Genomic DNA, 24,447 nt, shown 5'->3' with positions numbered 1-24,447 from the left:
GCCACACTGCACACATTGTTCAGGAATGGTTTGAGGAATATGACAGTTCAAGATGTTGCCTTGGCCTCCAAATTCCCAAGATCTCAATCCAATCGAGCATCTGTGGGATGTGCTGGAAAAACAAGTCCAATCTATGGATCCCCCACCCCACCTCACAATTTACAGGACTTGTGTGTTTGTTGATGGTCCAGTTTTTAATTCTTATGTTTAATCATCCACATTTGCTCACAGGTTTTATTCTGCCAACAGCCTCCGACGTTTGTCACTTAAAATTATACTAAAATCTCTTTTTACCACCTTTTATATTCTTTTTTGGGGTATAAATAAATGAGAGCGATCTGTTCTGCCTCAACTGCCGCCTGGAGTCCTGTTCCCTGTCTGTCTTCCCGGCCCTGGTACACACATCACCTAACACAACGCAGAGACCTTACTGGGGCTCACCGCCTGAAAGACAGGGTTACATCTTTGGGGACAATTGGGGGAGGTACAATTGGGGAGATAAGGGGGGAATCCCCACCCTTTTCTCCCCAACTGTACCCATCCCACTCTTCTGTACCCACTCTTCCGAGCTGTCCCGGTCACTGCTCCACCCCCTCTGCCAATCTGGGGAGGGCTGCAGACTACCACATGCCTCCTCCGATACATGTGGAGTCACCAGCTGTTTCTTTTCACCTGACAGTGAGGAGTTTCGCCAGGGGGATGTAGCGCGTGGGAGGATCACGCTATTCCCCCCAGTTCCCCCTCCCCCCAACAGGCGCCCCGACCGACCAGAGGAGGAGCTAGTGCAGCGACCAGGACACATACCCACATCCGGCTTCCTTCCCGCAGACACGGCCAATTGTGTCTGTGGTGACGCCCGACCAAGCCAGAGGTAACATGGGGATTCAAACCGGTCCTTTTATGTTCATTTTGAGCTTATTTCATTTTCTTTTTAAAATTCATCTGTTTATCTTCCTTGCAGCTGCTACAGCGATTCAGCTCCCCGTGAGGATCACTGAATTTCTGATCAGATATGGTGTAAAAGACTTGGGATTGTTGTGGTCCCCACATCTACTGCGTGTCTTCCATGATATCAGTTTGGAAGAGAGCAGAGGTGTGGTCTAAAAATAAAAAATCTATTGCACAAAAGTAGGCCACAGACAAATGTGCTCACGTTTTCCTTTAGAAATGTCCACAGCATTACAACGTGCAGAATTAGCCACAGGCCCATGTGCCAGAATCACTTCTCTGAGTCATGCCAGGTCACACAAAATGAATAACCCCCTTCTCAGAAATAACATTTCAATCAAAGGTCACTTTTCCAAAACCTTAAAAATCACAGTCATGTAGACGATCATGCACTTGGACAGCAATTAAACTAGCAAGCAACACCGACGAAGGAATTCCTACAGACGGCATTTCCTTTCTCAAATGAAAGTGATGGAACCACAGAAATGAAAACAGACCGATGACTAATGGTGTTTTTGAGACGGCTATAAATAACAGGGCACCTGGACCAAATTGCGGGAGCCAAATCTGTTCAGACGGACTGGCACAGGTAGATGGATGGCAATCTGAACGCATTAATGAGGGATGGGAGAGCGCCAATGCATTGGGATAGGAGCTCTGCAGATGGTTTGATATCATCACTGTAATATATACAATCACTGTAGGACACGACACGGGGGGGGCGATAAGAAATATAATTACCTAATTTCAATAACAATGATAGAGATAGAGAGATAGATATAGAAAGATAGATAGATAGATAGATAGAGAGACAATGATAGAGGATAGAGACAGATAGATAGATATAGAAAAATGGCTAGAGATAGATAGGGGGAGCTAGCTAGTTAGAGGGATAGATATAGATAGAAGGACATAGTGAGATAGATGGATAGAGCGATAGAGGGATAGAGATGGATAGAGCAAGATAGATAGACCTGTTCATAGTTTTATCTCCTGCCGGGCCCATATGCACACAGCATGTGATATGAATCAGAAGATCTGCCGTTATCAAACCATCAGCTGAAGCCTCCTCTGCTTTGGCTCCTGGACATCAGTAAATGATCTGGGCCTCACTGGGCTCCTCTCCGATGGTGTCCAGTCACTGAAGCCTTACACATCTTTATTCTCACAAACATTTTCCCTCAGTGTGGAGACTTCTCATGGTCTCGGAACATCACCACCATAATATTTCCGTCACCTCCGCTTCTCAAAACAGTCGATTCAACATCAGTGTCAACACGATAGTGTCCCCAGACAACGGATAAACGTGCATTGTTGAACCTCTGCTTCTCGTCGGTTTTTCAAAGTCAACACTGAGGAAATCGGGGACTTGGCCTCAGATGATATGATAGGTGAAAGTATGTAGCTGGGATCTCCGGTACATGACTAGCAGAACCTCAGTCGTTCTCCGCCATTTTTTAAAGATGGCATTCACTTAGATATTCTGCCAAGTCATCTGTCGGATACTCCAGTAATCACTTTGAATGAAATAAGATGGCACAGTATCCCGTTCGTGTTCATATTAAACCTCCTGGGCGATCAAACAGCTATTCCCAGAGCCAGTCAATTCACTGCCATAAGAGAAAGTACCGCAGTACGAGGCCCTATTACCTTGTCTGGGAGATGTAATGTGGGATTATAAATCCTCAGTGTGAAGTACGCTCAACCACTTTTTGAGTTACCATCAAGAGCAGCGAAAAAGAAAAAAGTGATTAGGAAACTTTTAAAAAAAATCTATTTCCCAACCAAACAAGGCCACGGTAAATGCTAACTGTGTTGAATTTCTGTTCTCTGCAGAACTTGAATGGCCGAGAAAAGTTGTGATCTTGAAAATCGAGATTTTGACAATGGAGCGGTCATCTCTGGAAGTCAAAATTGACTGACGTCTGTGGGTTCTGTAAGGCTGAATGGAAACAGACATTACTAGAGGTTTACCACCATGTGAAGGGACACCCACTCCAGTAGTTATGGATGGATGCTCATTGACACCAAGCTGATGTGGCATTTGGTTGAAGATCAAATGCAAAACTACTTTAAAATTGTAATCTAGTTACTTTAAATCGATATTTTCAAACTCGGCCTTTTCACTCATGGAAGTATCGAGGGGTGAAGTTGTCCATGTGTTTTTCTTAAAAGGGGCTGCGCTAGGTGTCCTGACCTCGGAGGGCATCGGATGCCCCATCCAAATATGTAGCTGAGAAAATAAGCAAGTTTAACATCCAAGTATTCTTTAAACATAAAAGCATGAACGCCAATGTATGTAAGCCGTGACCAGCGCTCACACATAGCTTGCATTACTGCTGCGCCTCTCTCTCATCTGCAATTATTTTCAGATTAATGCAATCCAAACAACAACATACACTTCACCAATTATCCCAGCAGACAGCTGCTTGACACGATGCTGAAATCAAAAACCTGGACGCCCATCAATGCCTCATTTGTCCTGTCAGTCTCTTAAGTTTGTGCGTGATTAGCGCGCTGCAGGTAATGCATTTTACGTCCCCTGGACAGTTAAAGACAGCTAATTGCGTTCTGCACAGATGGCTTAACGTTCTACAAGAGATCAATCTTCATTCCAGCGGCACGCTTCCACAACAGAACCAGATGCCTCCTCCAGGCACTCTGGGCAGTGAATGGAAAAATGTAAACAGCACATCACTTGCGTGATTGTGGTCGTCCCGCTGTCTACCACACACCACAGACCCCACTAACAGGTGGGACAACATGGCGGACTACGAGGGGCAATCCTTACATGCCATGTAGTAGGTGGATTGGCGTTCATCTAACAAAAACACTTTGGGTGTTTCATGACTCCGTCTGCCCTGATTTTATGCAAAAAACATTTTACGGCTGCCAAAGATATGGAGACATGGGGCGTCTGGGTAGCATAGCAGTCTATTCCATTGCCTATCAAATGGGGATCGTTGGTTCGAATCCCTGTGTCACCGCCGGCTTGGTAGGGCATCCCTACAGACAAAACTGGCCGTGTCTACGGGTGGAAAGCCGGATGTGGGTATGTGTCCTGGTCGATGCACTAGCGCCTCCTCTGGTCATTCCGGGGGAGCCTGTTCAGGGGGGAGGGGGAACTGGGGGGAATAGTGTGATCCTCCCAAGCACTACATCCCCCTGGTGAAACTCCTCGGTCAGGTGAAAAGAAGCGGCTGGCGACTCCACATGTATTGGAGGAGGCATGTGGTTGTCTGCAGCCCTCCCTGGATTGGCAGAGGAGGTGGAGCAGCAACCGGGATGGCTCGGAAGAGTGGGGTGATTGGCCAGGTACAACTGGGGAGGCATTACTCAATGGCATTGACTCCAAGGTTGTCCATTCATTGCAAGAGACGCTTGAGTCCTCCTTATTAAGACTTCCAAAACTTTAGAAAAATCAAAATGCCTAATTGGGCATCTTAATTTGTTATTGATTTCTCCCAAAGGTGTCTCTGTGATGTTCAAGGTTATTTAATCAGCTCCTCAAAGCAAAAACACCTGTCTCGAGGACACACACACACACACACACACACACACACACACACACACACACACACAGTAGTCCTGTCTGCTGAAGTGAACTTTATAATCAGTGACGTCACTACAAGAACCTTCGGCCATTATTTGAAACTCACTCTTTCATAACTTTGGAAAATCAGCGAAGCCGCTGCTAATCAAGGCGTAACAGCACTATACATAATTCATAAGTCTTATTACAGTTAGTCATATCCAAGATGGCTGGGCAATACATCTCTGCCCGAGTGAAATATGCCTTTTATTAATATGCCCTTAATGGAAAATTGGAGCAAATGCTGCACTGGCTCTTGGCTGTGTCTTCCGTGACTGGGGCGATCAGCAGGTGACAGCTGCCGATAATCCATTAATTGCAGCATTCAGTGCTACTTTTCATCGTGACCTTGAAAAGTTTAAGGTGGCTGACTTGTGGGGTGTTGGAGGGGAAACAGGTCGGTCATTCCAGTGACTGCACTGGACAGGACTCTTACTCAACAGAAAAAACAAACAAAAACCCAAATCCAATGTCAAAGATCTTATCTGCCCAATAATGAGATGGTAAGTTTTTTTTTCCCCCTTGTTGTACTTGGCCAATTACCCCACTCTTCCGAGCCATCCCGATCTCTGCTCCACCCCCTCTGCCAATTAGGGGAGGGCTGCAGACTACCATGTCTCCTCCGATACATGTGGAGTCGCCAGCCGCTTCTTTTCACCTGACAGTGAGGAGTTTTGCCAGGGGGACGTAGTGCGTGGGAGGATCACGCTATTCCCCCCAGTTCCCCCTCACCCCTGAACAGGCGCCCCGACCGACCAAAGGAGGCGCTAGTGCAGCGACCATCACACATACCCACATCTGGTTTCCCACCCGCAGACACGGCCAATTGTGTCTGTAGGGATGCCCGACCAAGCCGGAGGTACCACGGGGATTCGAACTGGCGATCCCGAGATGTGAAGTTTTTGAATTTCACATAACAGCACATTGAAAAGAATGCATAAAGTAACAGATTTATAATTTGATGGTTTCCTTAAAGCTGCTACAAGGAATTTTGGATTTTCATTGACTTTGAGTGCCCCAGTGGACAAGAGCGGTAGTGTTTTAGAGAAGAACGACTACATTTTGCATCTTCTCGTCACAAAGACCTATATTCACCCGATCCTGCTGCATTTGTTTTGAAGAGAAGAGCGACAAATGTGGTGTTTTGGAAAAACAGTAGTTTGCAAGACATACAGTGACGAGGTAATGTGCCGTTGTGACAGTTTTCCCCAAGGAATCTGACCCAGAGACAAGCATTTTGAGTCATTACACAGCAATATCTTATATCCCCGATGAGCTCATTTGATTACGTTGGTCATATAGAGGCACCAGAATTAAACTGAGACTGATAATCAGTGAGAAGCTCCTTGGTGCAGCTTTAAAATTCAACTACCAACTCTACAAATGCAGAGAATGGATTGAAATGTTCATTTCCAGAAGCATGTGGTCATTGATAACTGTAAGACTAGTACACAGCGTTCACCATAAAGAGGTGATGGTAATCCATCATTGTAACAGAGGTGCACTACTCTGCTGTTAAAATCACACTCCATGCCTCTTTTCTCCCTCCCCAAGAGCTGTGTCGAGCCGTGAGCGAAGCTCTGGCACACTGCTGTGGAGAGACTGGAGCCGGGTGCACAAGGGCAAAGAGGCTCTCCTCTAATTATCATTTCTTCTCATAGCGGACTGACTGCCCTTGGAGTCAGCTGTCAATCACAGCCTGGGCGGCGAGTTAGTTAGTTCGAGTCTGACATGATCAGGACAACCCCTCAAATCTGGCGGTCTGGGTTAGGAGAAAAACAAAAACCAAAAAAAAAAAAAAACCTACACAGCCCAGGGCCACAGCCAGTTGCAATTAAAGTGAAGCTTTGCCAGGAGGAGAGAGGAACCTGAGGCCACCTGAAGTTCACCGGAGAACCCAATTACTGGCTTGTCAAATAAACACTTGTCAGCAATGTTAGGTTTTGGAAACAAAGCAGCTGTGACTCAATTTAGCACTTGTTTCAAAGACCTTAGCGGAGAAATTGGGGGGGGGGGGCATGACCAGAGGAATAAAAACTTTTTGTAAAGGTGAATGAAACTTTTGGTTTATTATGTTGGACCAATCTAGAGAATGAAAAAAAAATCCACTGAGGATATGCACTAGACCACAGCACAGACCATGCAGTTTCATGTATAAAACTTTCAAACGGCGTCACGGAGTCGGGATTAAATGATATAAAAATAGACCATTTACAAAAGTGTATCTACACAGACAGTTGAGTGACACACTCAAAACAATGTCACCGATTTATCCAATAATTATTTTCGAAGAACTCTCTTTCCAAGAGAAATTTACAATCCACAAAAAAAAAAAAAATTCACAGTTGAAGAGGAGAGAGCAATATCACTATGCAGTCTTTGGCATGGAAACTGTCGCTACACGGTAGTTTCGTGTTTCCATAAGCCAGTCTTAATACTGGCTGTATTGTCCGTGTTAATTAGAGGCATGGGCAGTGCGTTGTCTTTGAGTGTGCCGTTTTGAGTGATTAAGTTGAGGCCATATGACTTTGGCTGGCTTTCTAGTTCTGTGTTACTGGGCTGCTTTGTCACATCAACACCTTTTGCTGAGGTTGATGCTGCAGCAGGGGCCACACACTCAGTCTCCACAGTCACCAGCACCACCTCTCCTGCTTGTGTTCCTCCACCCAATGCACCGTTAACCATGGCGCTACCCCCTCCCTTATCTGTGTAGCGGCTTCGCCGGGGCAGGGTGGCGCTGTCGCTACTATCCTGCTGCAGCTGACTCTGATGGCGCTCCCTGTACGCCATGTAAGCTGCCCGCCTACTGTTGCGTGTTGCTAAATCGTGATGATGGTGCCGTCTGTGTGGCGCACTCTGCACACTGCCGTCCACACTGGTGGGGACATCATAAGCATACTCTCGTAACACGGTCAGTCTGCTAGCCCGGTGAGCTCGCGCCCGGTTTTTGTGATGCCGGCCCACGTGTCCATTGGTGGAGGGCGTGGGATTGTTATTTTTGTTCACGGGTCGGAACTGAACCTCAGTGGGGGAGACGTGCATTTTGATTTCGTTGTCAACTGAATGTTCGGTCAAGCTGTTGTCCAAAAGGGCTGCCCCGTTGGCTTGCACTGGGAGGGTGACAGACTTACATTGTGCAGCTTCTGCATGCAGATTGGTCAGCTTGCTCCCCTGGCCGGAGTTGCGCATGCTGGGGACACTCTTATTGGTGCAGGAAGACTCAGCACTGCTGTGGCCACACTTGGATGCCTCCCCATTTACCCTGCCTACTGATCCTGCAGATGATGCTGTTGCTATCCCAGGGGGGGGCAATAAGACATCTTCTTGTGCAGAGTAGGCTCGTCTCCCAGAGCAACAAGCCTGGTACCAATAGCGTCTCATATCCTGCCTGTTGACACAATGATGTGCCACCATGAATGCCCCAAGAGCCAGTGCAGCCACGCCAAACAGGCAGATGAAGGCCAAGTCAATGGGGTGGTCCTGGGACACAGCCATGGCACCGAACACCCAGAGGGCCGCATAGAGTCCTAGTGCCCCCGCTGCGCCCATCAGTTGGGCGGCGAAGGTGTGCTCGTTCTCCAGTGCTGACAGGGACAAAGCATGGGGGGCTGATGCAGTGGAAGAAGAGGCCTCATGGGGCTGCAGCTGGAGGGTGAGGGGGTGGAGGTGGGAGGCTGGACTGTCTGCACCCATATCGCCGCTGGTTGACGGCAAATGCTGCTGCTCCTCAGTTGGTTCCTTGAGTTCATAGCGACGCTCCGGGTGACGGTGCAACTGTAGCAGGATGCTGAGGAAGTACATGCAGTCCACGAAGATGATGAAGCCCACTGGACCATAGAAAGCCCCAATGCTCGGCTCCCATGCCATCCAGCAACTAGACAGGTGCAAGAGAGACAGAGAGAGAGAGATTGTAATAGTGTCAGGATTTTTGAGCAACTTAGGTTCATACTTCATAGACTGTATAGCAAAAAACATCAAGAGTCTGACAAGGATTTTTCAGTCATGCACTGATATCACCATTTGGCAGCAACTGAGAATTCTACAGTTCCCACATGACATCAAGCACAATATCTTATCAACAGTCAGTATAGTATAATAACATCATAAAAAACACTACTGCATCTTCTCTTTCCATTGTACTCTCCCCCTCCCTTTTTCTTCCCAATTGTACTTGGCCAATTACCCCACTTTTCTGAGCCATCCCGGTCGCTGCTCCACCCCCTCTGCCGATCCAGGGAGGGCTGCAGACTACCACATGCCTCCTCCGATACATGTGGAGTCACCAGCCACTTCTTTTCACCTGACAGTGAGGAGTTTCACCAGGGGGTCATAGCGCATGGGAGGATCACGCTATTCCCCCCAGTCCCCCCCACCCCAACAGGCGCCCCGACTGACCAGAGGAGGCGCTAGTGCAGCGACCAGGACATATACCCACATCCGGCTTTCTACCCGCAGACACAACCAATTCTGTCTGTAGGGACACCCAACCAAGCTGGAGATAACACGGGGATTCGAACCGGCAATCCCCCTGTTGGTAGGCAACGGAATAGACTGCTACGCTATCCGAATGCCCCTCTATTGTACTCTTTTGAGCTCAATAATGTTCCTTAATGTTTAAGGAACTACAAGCTAGACTGGATACTGGAGCCATGTGAGATAAGTTTAAATGGAAATGCTTTGTAGGAAACTTGTTTGGCTCCATTACATTACACTTGAGAATGTAGGCTGGATTCATCTTGCTTGCAATAAATATACCAAACAGCAAAGACTTCGGACGGATACTGGTCTGCATTTATCAATTAGTCAATGACGTTACTTAATGTAAACGGCTTCTTTTGTGGAGCGTGAAGACGAGCAGTTGAGATTGGCAGTGGTTGTTGAGATGGGAACACCATAACTTCCAAAATGTCGGCCATAGGGACACAATTGTTCCTACCCTCACAAAAGATTTGTATTATTTACTGAAGTAACAAACACACACACACACACCATCATCATCATCAGCAGTCACTCGAAGTGAGTATGACTGTCCTCTCTATTGGGTTGTCTACAAAAAACACACACACACACACATGTGCAAAACAGCCTTGCCTGTCACTAACAAAAACAATTTCTCCTGAGGACAGAATGTAGAAAGACTTAGGAGAGCTTCTTGAATACACAAACACTGCTGCAGAGATTAAATGTGACAGCATTTCCATGAACACATATTCAGGTATTAGGGATTTTAATTGCTTTCTATACAATGTGACAGCTAAGCTGGGACTACTTACTATGGTGCATTCGTCCGGCTGCCGTAGTTCTTGATGTTGGCTGCTGCAGTGATGCCACAGACAATGATGGGTATCCCTCCGCCAATTAAATAGAACCTATTAGGAAAATGGGCAATGTTAAAGGAAGTTCTGCCATGTCTCTCTCTTCCATTATGTGAAAATGGCCATGGCATGTTCATGGACTGCCACTGGCACGTCAGGCATCTACTACACTGACACCATGTGGCAGTGAAACATGACCACATATCCAATCCATCCATTACCCAAACCGCTTACCCTAACTCAGAGTAGCGGGGATGCTGGAGCCTATCCCAGCAGTCATTGGGCGGCAGGCGGGGAGACACGCTGGACAGGCCGCCAGTCCATCACACGGCCGAACACACACACACACACACACACACACACACACACACACACACACACACACACACACACCTAGGGACAATCTAGCACAGCCGATTCACCTGACCTACATGTCTTTGGACTGTGGCAGGAAACCGGAGCACCCGGAGGAAACCCACGCAGACACGGGGAGAACATACAAACTCCAAACAGAGGACGACCCGGGACGACCCCCAAGGTTGGACTACCCCGGGGCTCGAACCCAGGACCATCTTGTTGTGAGGCGACCACGCTAACCACTGTGCCACCAGGCCGCATGACCACATATTCAAAGTTAAAAATTGAGTTACTTAGTGGCTGCTTTATCGTTGAAGTGAAATGATTTAGAAGACCTCAGCCAATACCATGTGTTATCAGGCCATAAGGGATTGAACACTGTACTGTAAGAGCGTTGGCGTCGTACCTGAGCATAGGTCTGGGTGGTGGTGGGGGCTCGTCGAGCTCTTCATAGCGCTTGGCCTTGCGAGTCACCTGTTTATAGATGTTTCGTGCGGTCACACCCACCCACAACGCTGTAGCTAGGGTGGAGTAGTGCAGCAAGATGCCCACCTAGAAAAGGATGTTACATTTCATTCTAATTGGTAAACGTCGCATTCTGAAGTAAAACCCTCATTCAGTCTCAATAACACTGATGTTGTGGAATCTAAATCAAATAATGATGCTCAAAAAAAATGAACACTTTTCTCTGATATGATTCAACAGCAGAAATGCTACCAAAGCGGTTACATGGTAAAAGAAAGTGTAATAAATTCCATCTTTATTCCAAAGAAAAGCCATCGAAATGTATTTTAACAGCTCATTAAAAGCAAATGCTATGAGTTACAAGTTGACAGAAAAAAAAAATCTGTCAAAGTCGGATTCAGACAGGCGCTTTGTGCAAAATAGAATGAATAAGTAATATGACTCAGTGCAACACAGCATAGCCGGATAGGGGGTAGGGGGGCAGAATTGCCTCAAGCTGTGGAAATCCATCGACTGCGTTTTGCTCTGTAACTCTCCCTTCACTTCCTAGAGTTTTGTGATCAGGGTTAACATAGCCAAAAGGGACTTTTTCAACATCCTGAAAACATCCGAGAGCCACTCATTCAATTCCAACTGCCGACTGTCAATTTTGGAGGGAAAACGGGCATACCAAGGGGGATGGAGGTGGGGAGTGGATGGCGGAAGGACATGGGGGATGGGGGTTATACTCACTGCCTGACATACGCTGGTGTAGCGTGTCTGATTGATGCCACCCACAAAGACACCACAGGTGAGTAAAATGTGGAGGCAGAGGTTGACCAACATGTGCCAACACTTGCGGCTAACACGGACAGACCTGGTGAAGCAGAGAACACAAGAGTTAACCCATGGTGACATGGTTAGCTACTGATACAAAGGGGGGAAAAAAAACATCTCTTGTTTTTAGCCTACCACTCTTATAGCTGAGAAGGAGGCAGTGCGAGGTTTGATTTCAACCTCCCTCTCAACTATCACTCACACATCGTAATGATGGTTCCCCTCCCCGCAGTTACTGCGAAGTGTTATCCATACATACAAGGTAAGACTCTGTCTAAGTATGGTATTGTACTCAATGTTTGGCTTTTTTTTCCTTTCCCTTTATCTCCCCGATTGTATCTGGCCAATTACCCCACTCTTCCGAGCCGTCCCGGTCACTGCTCCACCCCATCTGCCGATCCGGGCAGGGCTCCTCCGATACGTGTGGAGTTGCCAACCGCTTCTTTTCACCTGACAGCAAGGAAGGAGTTTCACCAGGGGGACGTAGCGCGTGGGAGGACCACGCTATTCCCCTCAGTTCCCCCTCCCCCCCCCGAACAGGTGCCCCGACCGACCAGAGGAGGCGCTAGTGCAGCGACCAGGACACATACCCACATCTGGCTTCCCACCCGCAGACACAGCCAATTGTGTCTGTAGGGACACCCGACCAAGCCGGAGGTAACATGGCAATGCAACCCAGCGAGCCCTGTTTTGGTAGGTAACGGAACAGACTGCTACGCTACCCAGACACCCCATTGTACTCAATGTTAATATATACATCCAATAAGGACAACTGGAAAGTAGGTGTTCACTGTTACCTGTGGTGGTAGATATAGCTGATGATGATGGTAAGCAGGCACAGAAGAAGAACAATGGCGGTGGCGTAGATGACAGGGTGGAGGGGCTGGATGCTGGGAGAGAAATACTCAACACTGCTAAGATCCTGCAGAAGACATGGGAGGAGTTAAGAGTTTGTATTTTATTTAAGATAAATACTTCGACTGCTCAAATGTGAAATGATTCAGTTATAATAAGACTGCTGCTTGAATCACTGTTGAATATCCCCCCCCACCCCCCCTCATCCACACACTTTTTCTCCCCAATTGTACTTGGCCAATTACCCCATTTTCTGAGCCGGGGAGGGCTGCAGACTACCACATAATTCCTCCAATACATGTGGAGTCGCCAGCCGCTTCTTTTCACCTGACAGTGAGGCGTTTCGCCAGGGTAAAGTAGCGTGTGGGAGGATCACGCTATTCCCCCGAGTTCCCCCTCCCCCCTGAACAGGTGCCCCGACTGACCAGAGGAGGCGCTAGTGTAGCGACCAGGACACATATTCACATCCAGCTTCCCACCCGCAGACACGGCAAATTGTGTCTGTAGGGACGCCCGACCAAGCCAGAGGTAACACGGGGATTCGAACCAGCAATCCCCATATTGATAGGCAATGGAATAGACCACCACGCCACCCAGATGCCCCATATACCACTGGTTACCACAGAAACCCACTTGACCATGTCATACAATGTGTCTAACACGACAGCAGAAAACACAACCATTAGCCTCTACCATGAGCAGGCCGTAGTTTCCAAGCGAGTCGCACGATATGGTGGTGAAGTTGTCATGGTGTGCTAGGATCCGGCAGCCGTCGCTCTGCCAGCCTCCCTGGCCTCCCACCAGGCTGAAGTTCCAGCAGGCAGGCGTCGCGTCTGAGCCACGGGCAAACCGCCGCAGGGTGACATTAACAGGGCTTCGCAAGCCATACAGGGACAGGCCGTCTGGTCAGACACAAGGAGATGAGGGCATTAGGATGAAAAAAGATGACTATCTTTTCATATTCCCCAGCCTGATTAAAAATGTCTTGTGTGTTAAACCACTCCATCAATCCAGATTGTGATTACTTATAATGTGACTGCTGTCAACTTGGATATTCAGGTCCACAAACAGTTATGTTTAAACTCAATGGCATTCTTATATTTCCATCCATCCATTATCCAAACTGCTTATCCAATTTAGGGTTACAGGATGCTGGAGCCTATCCCAGCAGTCATTGGGCGGCAGGCGGGGAGACACCCTGGACAGGCTGCCAGTCCATCACAGGGCGCCCACACACACACACACACACACACACACACACACACACACACACACACACACACACACACACACACACACATTCACACCTAGGGACAATTTAGCATGGCCGATTCACCTGACCTTGGACTGTGGGAGGAAACCGGAGCACCCGGAGGAAACCCACGCAGACATGGGGAGAACATGCAAACTCCACACCAAAGATGACCTGGGATGACCCCCAAGGTTGTACAACCCCGGGGTTCGAGCCCAGGACCTTCTTGCTGTGAGGCAACCACGCTACCCACTGTGCCACCGTGCCGCCCATTCTTATATACTTTCTTTTTAATACTGGTTGTTCATCTCCATTTGAAAGTTTTTTTTTTAATGCAAATCGTTCCACAAAGTCAAACTTACATAACTAACAATTAAAAAGTTGAACATAAACAAAAAAGACCAGCGGGAGAATATTTTCATATTTTTGATACATTTCATGCACCACTGACGCCAACTGTCAAATCATATTTACAAAAACACAAAAGTGTATACAGGAAAACCCCACTAAAAACACATCAAAACAATGAAAAAAAAAAAGTATTCCATCGATACCCTAATGGTCCGTGCTCCCATGTGGACTCACCAATTTTGGCCATGATAACAGGGGTGGCCACACTTCTCCTCTTCCCTCCATCAGCCAGATGGGAGGAGTTCCCAGTAGAAGGGAAGAATTTGCCATTGCGGAATGCCAGTAGGTGGAGCTTGTAGACCGTGTCATCTGTCTGCCCCGGGAGTGCCGACTGGGAGAAGAGAGGCTGGGGAAGCTGCAGAGATGCCTCAACCACACTACTCTGCAGAGATAAAGACATATCTACCTCAGCACACATCTCCTTGTATCTATTTAACCCTTATTCAGTCCTCACCATCAAGTACCTGGTGCTCCTTTTAATGTAGCTTCTAATGTGTTTTCACATAAATGTGTTTTAATGTGTCCTGTCTGGATGTGATATGATGTGTTTCAATGTATCCTTTTTAATAGCTTTTTTTTTGCACATGCAAGCCAAAGACAAATCTCTGCCTTTTGTACACAAAAAGTAGACAACATAGTGTTTTCTAATTCCATTTTGAATAAGGACTTTCCAAACTAAAAGGGTCTCTTTTTTTCCACCTCCTTACATGGTTGGTAAATACTGTGCTTAAGTTCATCAAGTACAATCAGTTCCAACATGATGAACACCACAACATTTGCAGATAAAAGTTTCAGTGACAACAGCTGTGGAGTTAATGTTGCTGGTGACAGGCAAGCAAACCCTCAGTTCATTTCGGAATTTTTAGAGCAGACACTGACTTTGTGCAGGATGCTGGAGAAGGTGCTGGTTGTGTTGCATTTGAAGGTGAGCTGGCGGTCCTGGCCGGGTGTGCGCTCCAGGCTGGGCCGCTGAAACAACATGCAGGTCATGCCATTCCAGTCGCCGGCCCTGACGGCGTGGGCCTCCAGAGCTATGTTGGCAGAAGTCTGATGGAGACAAACGATGAATGAAACGTCAGTATCAGTTTTTTTTTTCCTCCCCAATTGTATGCGGCCAATTACCCTACTCCACCAAGCAGTCTCGTCGCTGCTCCACCCCCCCCCCACCCCCACTCCCCGCCGATCCGGGGAGGGCTGTAGACTACCAGATGTCTCCTCCGATACATGTGGAGTGCCAGCTGCTTTGTTTCACCTGACAGTGAGGGGTTTCACCAGGGGGACAGTGCGTGGGAGGATCATGCTTTTCTCCCCAGTTCCCCCTCCCCCCGAACAGGCACCCTGGCTGACCAAAGGAGGCGCTAGTGCAGCGACCAGGACACATACCCACATCCGGCTTCCCACCTGCAGACACAGCCAATTGTGTCTGTAGGGATGCCCGACCAAGCCGGCAGTAAAATGGGGATTTGAACTGGCGATCCCCATGTTGGTAGGCAACAGAATAGACCGCTATATCTTCTTGAAAAAAATTCTTAACCCTCATGTTCTTTTCACTAATTAGCGATAGATGTACTGTTTACTTCCTGTTTTTTCTCCCCGTTAAAGGTTTTTTTTTTTAGGGAGTTTTTCCTTATCTGATGCGAGGGTCTCATGACAGGATGTAGCGTCGCTGTAAAGTCCCTTGAGTCAAATTTGTGATATTGGGCTATACAAATAAAACTGACTTGACTTGACTTATCTTGCATCTCAATTAACAATATTAACAATACTCAAGGTTAACAGTTGTTATTTAAAAAAGGTAATGCTGACCCAAACAAAACACCATGGTTAAATGTTGTATTATGGTCGAGGGAAATTTCATTGGTGGTTTTGTATATTTGTAATCAGTACTGATGGGTAATGTAGTGGATTGAAGCAATAAGTCCTCCCTGTGTACTATATTGACAGAGAAATTGGCGTTGTTCTGCTCACAGTCTTTCCCACAGCACCGACACGTTCCAGAATGCATTTCACGTAAGCCTCTGTATTGATGTCCATAAAATCCTCTGCGCTCGTGTTGTGGGACATCATTTACACCGTCGGAAACGTAGCTTAGCTGAGAGAATGAGGACGTCTTTTTTAACAGCGTGTTTAGAGTAGATTAGAGTATTAGAGACCCTGCTAGGTTGTGTGCAGTTTTTCCAGCTCCCAACTGACTTCACGATACGTCACTTAGCAGCCACAAAAAAAAAAAAAAGCAAAAAAACAATACAAAAATAAAAACTCGGTTTCACTGCCGCTCCGGAGATGCAGAAACGATCAGGAACAACTGCAAGTGTTTTTCATGTGCTATCCGTCACAGACAGACACACAGAGATAAGGTTGAAAATCAGTTAATTTTTCCTTTGTCGGTAAACGATTCAACAAGTCAAGCTCCTGCATTCTGAAAAATTACTTGACGAATAGAGACAATTCTTATTTGTGTTAACAAACTGCATCAGCAACAAAAAGAAGAACCTCATAGTGGAACGACTGAAAAAATTCAAGGAAACTCCATTGACCCATGATGCAGAGCAGAAAAATGACATGCAATCGCTGGCTGTACCGACCAGAGAGAAGGCCTGTGCTGTGACCAGACGGTGGGTGGCGATCTTCTGCAGACAGGCGACGATGCGAGAGCAGGCCTTGGCTTCACGCTGGGCCATCCACAGCACCCGCTCATCAGCCAGCATCAGGTTACTCGCCATGCTGACCATGACCTCACCAAGCTAGGGGGACAAAAGACAGGGGATGGGGTCAACTCGCATTAACACACATTCATTATACACATACACAACAGGTGTTGAGTAAGAACTTGCACTCCTACCAACAAGTCCATCAGACAACGCTCACGCTGACTTATTCACTGCCGTGGAACATTTAACAGCTAATATTCTAAGTCGCTCCAGTGGAAATATGAAAACCATGACTAGGTTTTTTTGCCCACTGGGCATCTTGTTAAAGTTGCAGTGCAAAACAGATGCTTGAAAGGGGAAGCGCTTCTCCCGTCTGCCGCTGCTGCTGAGTGACTATTGAATTCCCCTCTGAAGTGTTGTGCTTTCTCACTGCGAGCTGTAATGTTTTTTAGCTCACAGCGCTCGGCGCACTGAGACCTGAGCACTCAGCGCCCGTTGCTTCTGAAAATAATGGGAAAAGAAAGCAGCCAAGAGAGGTTCCCGAGTGGACACATAACTTGCGTCTTTTGGATCACGCTCTCTACAGTTCCTCTGCATTAGGCTGAGTGACGAGTGAGCGCCGCATGTCTCTTTCCAGGTGTCATATTCTCACCCTACTCATATGAGAACTGGCTGGGCAGGTGCAGGCATACTATCCCAACATGGGACGGGAATCTGATCCTGTCAAGCCCCCAAAGCTTCAGGAAAAAAAACATATCTTTCATTCCAGATCCTATCTTATCCACATTCATTTCGATTCCCTTGCAGATTTGTGAGAGACAAGGTTGCTTTGTCTAGCCCACAACTGTGCGGAAATGAAAGCCCCTGTCAAGACCTCCTCTCTCATTCGGCAACAGAACAAGACAGATTTGCCCAGGGCTAAACCCATTTTTTCCCTCCAAGAGACTGCCAGTAAACTAAACACAGGTTTAAAGTTTCACATTCTACTGAAAGGTAAAGTCTGTAAAAAGCATGCAGTTTTTTGACCTTATTGAATGTTTCAACCAACCTCACAAACATATTTAACTCCAAAAACTCAAAACAAACCTACCTATATAACGCTTAATTCATGAGGGATACTATGCAAGTAAATTAAGTTAAGGCAGCTGGTACTTACATCTTTGAATTTCTCAGCAAACTTGCCAAACTTCTCGATCATTTCGGCCACGAAGATGATGTCCATCTTGTCAGAGAAGTTGGCGGCGTCTACGGTGCAGACGAGCAGTCGGCGGGCCCTGGTCACCACGTTGGTCACATTTAGAGGCATCTAGCAGATGAGGGAGGTAACGATTTAGAAAGGAGTCTCGAAACGTTCCACCATCTTGACATGGCTAGTTGTTCTGAGTAAACAAAGTGCGGTCAGAAAGGAACAAAAAAGAAAACAAACAGAGTGAAGGGAAGATTACAAAGCCAAAGGACAACCACGAGATTAGGAGAGAAGACGTACATGGGGAAAAATTCATATAGACAAGAAGGACACAAAAGTCATGGTGGTCATGACCAGTATCAAAATGATATGTATCCTCTCCAACTTTGATGGCCAAGGATGTGTTAACCATCGCAAAACGAAGTGGGGTATTGATTTGCTTAAGCCTGTTTTACAAGAGTGTAACTAAAATCATCTTAAAGGGAAACTATCACAGTCCCCCCCCCGGTTTTCTCCCCAGTTGTACTTTGCCAATTACCGCACTCTTCCGAGCCATCCCAGTTGCTGCTCCACCCCCTCTACCGATCCGGGGAGGGCTGCAGACTACCACATGCCTTCTCCGATACATGTGGAGTCGCCAGCCGCTTCTTTTCCCCTGACAGTGAGGAGTTTCACCAGGGGGATGGAGTGCGTGGGAGGATCACGCTATTCCCCCCAGTTCCCCCTCCCCCCGAACAGGCACCTTGACCAACCAGAGGAGGCGCTAGTGCAGCGACCAGGACACATACCAACATTCGGCTTCCCACCCGCAGACACGGCCAATTGTGTCTGTAGGGATGCCTGACCAAGCCGGCGGTAACATGGAGATTCAAACCGGCGATCCCCGTGTTGGTAGGCAACGGAATAGACTGCTACACTACCTGAACGCCCTTCAAGAGTGTAACTAAAATCATCTGAAAGGGAAACTATCATGGTTTTCAACATGACCTCTCTCTCTCGCTCTCTCTCTATATATATATGTTGTAGTGATAACACTATTAGCAGCCATAATACTAAGCCATCTTCAGTGTTTCTCTGAAACGCCGTGCAGAATGTGAAAATTGCAACCTTTACTTCCTGGTTTGCCACTACCTTTGGTGGGCTCCATTGAAATAAGATGATGCAACTAACAACACTACATGCAGCTGTTGCAGTGAATGCCATATAAAGACGCCAATTCAGTGACTTCACTGGTGGTACATACATTTCTGCACAATTTCAGTGGCATTTCAGAGACACACAGAAGACCGCTCAGTATTATGGCTGCTAATGGAGTGCGATCCCTTCAATGTACATAGAGATATAATGTTGAAAATCGTGATTGTTTCCATTGTTAAATCAACATTAATTAGCATATCAACCACCTTTTATTATTTGGCTGACTCACTCAGCCACCAAACCAATCAGGTACCTGGTTGATGACATAGAGGAATCTGGTGACATCTTTCTGGTACTGACAGCGGGAGTAATCTTCCTCTGCCCACATCCCCCCGCGATCACAGCGCCGCCAGGCCCGTTGCTCCTCACCGGAGCTGCCCGAGTAAATACCTGCGGCTGATGACAGTCTGTTACAGGGCAGGTTTGCGGTAATCCCTGCCAGGGTGCGAGGCCATCTGGAAAGAGCCAAAGATGATAACAGCTATGGATCCATTTCTTCAAGTAAGTTCTCCCTGCAATATCTTAACTATCTCTGACAATCGAGCAATTCAAATCATATGGTAACAAAGCAAGGTTAGGTGAAACTTTCATTTTTCAGACCCCTAACAAAGGGCAGATAGAGAAAACCCTAAACTGACTGAGACGTCAATGTCGTAACAATAGGATGTGATGCGTTAATAGAAATTGACTTAGTAGTGATCAAGTCTGTGACACTGCTCTCCAATGCACCTATTCAACCACACGGTGGGGACAATGTGCTTACGTAGCAACAAGCACACTGACAAAATGGCACTCTCACATTTTGGAGTCACTGGTTCATTCTTATCCAATATATCCAATCTGTAATAGTTAATGCCTGCAGATTTGGAAGTTCTAAGCCAATAACACAAGAAATGAAAAATAAACAACAAGGGAAAACTGCACTGTGTCTGTGATTCCTGATTAGGAACCCTTTCTTGCCCTTCCTTCTTTACAGAATACACACTGTAGACATGTAATAAGATAGACATTTTTTCTCTGTGTTGGCATGTCTGCTAACCTGAACTCGCCCTTGTTGTTTGAGACCCGTTCAGGGGCACAGTATTCAGCAGAGCTTTCCAGAACCACGATGTGGACAGTTCTGGTAGTGTTGCCCCTGCTGGTCCGGACCCGACACTCCCAGTTCCCCGTAGAGCCCGGCTGGATGTTGAAAATGGTCAGTGCACTGGCAGACAGCAAAGAGACGGAAGATCTGTCAGTATTCATTGTGAATTGCTGCGCTATATAGGCAGAACGCCCCCTATAATCAGCAATACGGGCTTCGAGTCAGCAATTGTCCTTAAGGAGGACGCTGAATTCTCATCACTTTTATGGGTGCTCTTATGCAGCTAACCTCGCTTCCTAAAAGGACACGTAAAAGCGGAGTTTCCAAAAGAATTAATGAACAGTCACATTTTCATGACCACATCAGCTCATAAACTGGAACTTTTACCGTTTAAATGTTTATACTGTTTATTTTACTGTTAAAAAAAGTTTACAAGAACCCTGTCAGAACACTGCAATATCTCACATGTCCACTTGAATGAGATATGACTAAGCCATTCTCAGTGCCTGCAAAAATTTCTTAGTGGACAGATACACATGAACACACACGCACACATGTACACTCCTTATCGGTGCACAGGATGTGGTGGAGATAACTAGATGACACCAAAAAACAAACAAATATTTTGTATAAACTTCAGATGAGAACAGTTGAAGATTATGATCCAAGTATGGATGCTCTGACCTGGAAGCAAATTTGGACGGGTATACAGTCAAAATGTGACCTGAAAACTATGAATATTCAGGGGTTCTTTCTTGTCATAACTTTGTCCAAACAAGGAATTATGATCTCTCGCTCACACAACATGACCTACCAATGGTATATATAAATGCCAATGTATCAGACATGCACATTTATATTGCCTCACCTAGCAATGAGAGAGCAATTCTGCACCATGCTTTTCTCGATGAAGATGCCTGCGGCGGCGTCTGGCTCCACCATGCGGCCGTCTTGGTACCACAGCACCTGCATGTCCTCGGCCACAAAGGAGGCCTGACATTGGAACGGCAGGCTGTCTCCCTGGAAGACCACCTGACGCTGGGACGGAGTCAACTGGAAGGAGGGCAGCTCCAGGGGCGCATCTAAGGGGGAACAGGATAGTAGAGTTTGAATAGGAAGTGTAACATGAGGCCATCCCCATTCCTGAAAAAGAAAAAAAAAACCTAGCGGCACCTCACAGCATGGCATATTTTATAAAGGGCTTATATGTAATTACTGATTATTTTATCAATGGTTAATGACTACCAATTAATGTGTTATAAATCAGTGACATGATGTTATAATACATTAGTAAAAAAAGAATGGGGTTGCCAGGTTGGAAGCCCACGTACAGAGGGTCTCCATATCTGAAACCACGAGACGAGAAGATAGCCAAACTATTTTATGGCAGTCTCACTGACCACTACCTAACCTTAACCCTAAATTTAATTTTCTTGCTGCTGCAAGAAAACCGACTTTGGCGTATGTATTGTACAACATTTTTAAAGTTGTGATATTTGTTGGCTGCTCACTGAGAATATGAATCGGCAGGCATGGTTGGTCACATGGTTTCCGAGAGAATGTCTTTGGAGATGCTCTTCCATTTATTAAATGTGTCAACCTGTCAATCCAAAAAATGTGCTTACTGATGCATTAGACCATCTTATCACTAATTTATAACCAATAAATAAATTAAATATTAACACGAATAATGTAAAAAGTAACCACTGATAAACAAATGGGACTGACCTTTAGGAAACTTGCTAGTTACATGTTAGCAAAGCATAGTTGCCATGTGACGCTAAAGTTTAAGCAAAGGGAAAGGGTCAGTAACCGATTTCTCACACTAAAATTGCTCTGACTCTCATTCTTATTTGTGAGAAGTCAATTTCATTTTGTACAGGTATCTAAGAATTATTCAGGGGGTGATGAACTGTTTTTTTACCCTTGGCATATTCGGGACACCTAGCAGAAATGTTAACAGTGCTTTGAAATCTGTACAGGGAATAGTGCGACGCTATTCATCATTCGTGTCACGGCATTGGCTGTCGCTAGGTCTGTGCCATGTATTTCATAACCCCTGACTGTGAACAGTGCCAAACTGATAAGACATGAGCAAGCGAAAACAAAGACAGCATTGGCCTGTGTGGCCCTACTCTTATCGCTTGTGTCACTGCAGAAGTCCCTGTTCCCTAAACATGAACCGCTCTTGATACAGAGAGAGAGAGATAGAGAGAGAGAGAGAGAGAGAGAGAGATAGAGAGAGAGAGAGAGAGAGAGAGAGAGAGAGAGAGAGAGAGAGAGAGAGAGAGAGAGAGAGAGAGAGAGAGAGAGAGAGAGAAGAATTTAAAGGGAAAGTTCGCTATTCTGACAATTTAATCCCGAGTTGTCACTCAACGGGACCCCTCTGTTTGTTTTTATGCTGATAACATTCACTTTTTGCTGTCTGGACCGTTAGATTTCAGCTGGCACCGCTAAGAATTACAACAATGTTGGAGAAAACAAGACAACACAGCGGCTGAACAAATGAAAAATCATAAAGTATCACTGGAGTAACAAAATATCTGCTCTCCAGGGGCGTCCGGGTAGTGTAACGGTCTACTCTGCTCCCTACCAACATGGGGATCACTGGTTCAAATCCCCATGTTACCTCCGGCTTGGTCGGGCGTCCCTACAGACACAATTGGCTGTGTCTGTGGGTGGGAAGCCGGATGTGGGTTTGTGTCCTGGTCGCTGCACTAGTGTCTCCTCTGGTCAGTTGGAGCACTTGTTCGGGGGGGGGGGGGGTAGCAGGATCCTCCCACGTGCTACGTCCCCCTGGCGAAACTCCTCACTGTCAGGTGAAAAGAAGCGGCTGGCGACTCTACATGTATCGGAGGAGGCATGTGGTAGTCTGCAGCCCTCCCCGGCTCGCAGAGGGGGTGGAGCAGCAACTGGGACGTCTCAGAAGAGTGGGGTAATTGGCCGGGTACAACTGGGGAGAAAAGGGGGGGGGAAATCTCTCCCTCCACCAAAATAAATAAATAAATAAACAAATATCTGCTCTCCTCTCTTGGTATGCAAAAAGTTCTGCTTTATGGCAAAGTTTCTGGCATTAGATGGATGTTTAAAATCCTCTTGAGGAGTCACTTGAGATTTTAGGAAGTATCTTTGTGCTTTGTGTCAGAATCCATCTTAGAGGGCTCTGCTCCAGAGGTTGTAAACACCTGGATGTATGAGCATCTGAATCTTATAAACAGCACAACGGGGAAGCCATGTCCTGCTGTCAGTGCACCCCCAGGCCTTTCATTGTGCACATGTGTGCACATGTGGGATATTATGTGTGTTTGAGGCTGGGTGTGAGAGATGCTAATTGTGTACAATTCTTTAAATGTTCTCCATGTAAGGTGCAGCATCAGAAATGTATGAGTTTGTATAGGAGAACCACATAGCTGAAACCTGATGGAATGGTATGGGCCAGCCATGTTGTGGAACATGGGAATATTGACTTGGGCAGGCAGGAACTGCTAATGTGATGAAATGTTGGGTAGACGCCAGGCTAAAACGTCAGGATAAAAATAACACATCCTTAATATTAGTCATCGTGCTATGACATATGCCAGTGATTCCTGTAGCACTTAGGCTCATATGTTCTCAATCATTCACTTTGCTGAACTGTTTGTGAATATATACACACCGATCAGCCAAAACATTAAAACCAGACAGAAAAGTGAATAATACTGATTATCTCATTACAATGGCACCTGTCAAGGGGTGGGATATATTAGGCAGTAAGTGAACAGTCAGTTCTTGAAGTTGATGTGTTGGAATCAGGAAAAATGGGAAAGCGTAAGGATCTAAGCGACTTTGACAAGGGCCAAATTGTGATGGCAACACGACTGGGTCAGAGCATCTCCAAAATGACAGGTCTTGTGGGGTGTTCCCGGTATGCAGTGGTCAGTAACTACTAAAAGTGGTACAAGGAAGGACAGCCGGTGAACTGATGACAGGGTCATGGGCACCCAAGGCTCACTGATGCGTGTGGGGAGTGAAGACTAGCCCATCTGGTCAGATCCCACAAAAGAGCTACTGTAGCTCAAATTGCTGAAAAGGTTAATGCTGGCTATGATAGACAGGTGTCAGAATGCACAGTGCATCACAGCTTGCTGTGTATAAGGCTGCGTAGCTGCAGACCGGTCAAGAGTGCCCATGATGACCTCTGTCCACCGCCAAAAGCACCTACAATGGGCATGTGAGCGTCAGAACTGGACCATGGAGCAATGGAAGAAGGTGGCCTGATCTGATGTCATGTTTTCTTTTACATCATGTAGACAGCCAGGTGCGTGTGCATCATTTACCT

The 24,447-nt window shown here is 46.6% G+C and overlaps 1 protein-coding gene across 1 annotated transcript in view; it reads right to left on the bottom strand.

Annotated features, from left to right (window-relative positions):
• Nucleotides 1–6,594: 6,594 nt before the first annotated feature.
• adgra3 (adhesion G protein-coupled receptor A3) overlaps nucleotides 6,595–24,447 on the bottom strand; it is a 48,817-nt gene continuing 30,964 nt past the window's right edge. Inside the window, exons 7-19 of the mRNA XM_056300317.1 lie at nucleotides 20,998–21,211; nucleotides 20,085–20,249; nucleotides 19,299–19,500; nucleotides 17,819–17,968; nucleotides 16,597–16,755; nucleotides 14,891–15,058; nucleotides 14,186–14,393; nucleotides 13,042–13,250; nucleotides 12,291–12,415; nucleotides 11,410–11,533; nucleotides 10,619–10,764; nucleotides 9,814–9,909; nucleotides 6,595–8,414 (exon numbers count right to left, since the gene is read on the bottom strand). Of these exons, the coding sequence (XP_056156292.1) occupies nucleotides 6,938–8,414; nucleotides 9,814–9,909; nucleotides 10,619–10,764; nucleotides 11,410–11,533; nucleotides 12,291–12,415; nucleotides 13,042–13,250; nucleotides 14,186–14,393; nucleotides 14,891–15,058; nucleotides 16,597–16,755; nucleotides 17,819–17,968; nucleotides 19,299–19,500; nucleotides 20,085–20,249; nucleotides 20,998–21,211 (3,443 nt within the window). The 3' untranslated portion in view covers nucleotides 6,595–6,937. The remainder of the gene's footprint in view (nucleotides 8,415–9,813; nucleotides 9,910–10,618; nucleotides 10,765–11,409; nucleotides 11,534–12,290; nucleotides 12,416–13,041; nucleotides 13,251–14,185; nucleotides 14,394–14,890; nucleotides 15,059–16,596; nucleotides 16,756–17,818; nucleotides 17,969–19,298; nucleotides 19,501–20,084; nucleotides 20,250–20,997; nucleotides 21,212–24,447) is intronic.

This window comes from Lampris incognitus, chromosome 20 (assembly GCF_029633865.1).
Source record: "Lampris incognitus isolate fLamInc1 chromosome 20, fLamInc1.hap2, whole genome shotgun sequence".
Taxonomy (NCBI): Eukaryota; Metazoa; Chordata; class Actinopteri; order Lampriformes; family Lampridae; genus Lampris; species Lampris incognitus.
This window is presented reverse-complemented; position numbering and strand designations above follow the sequence as displayed.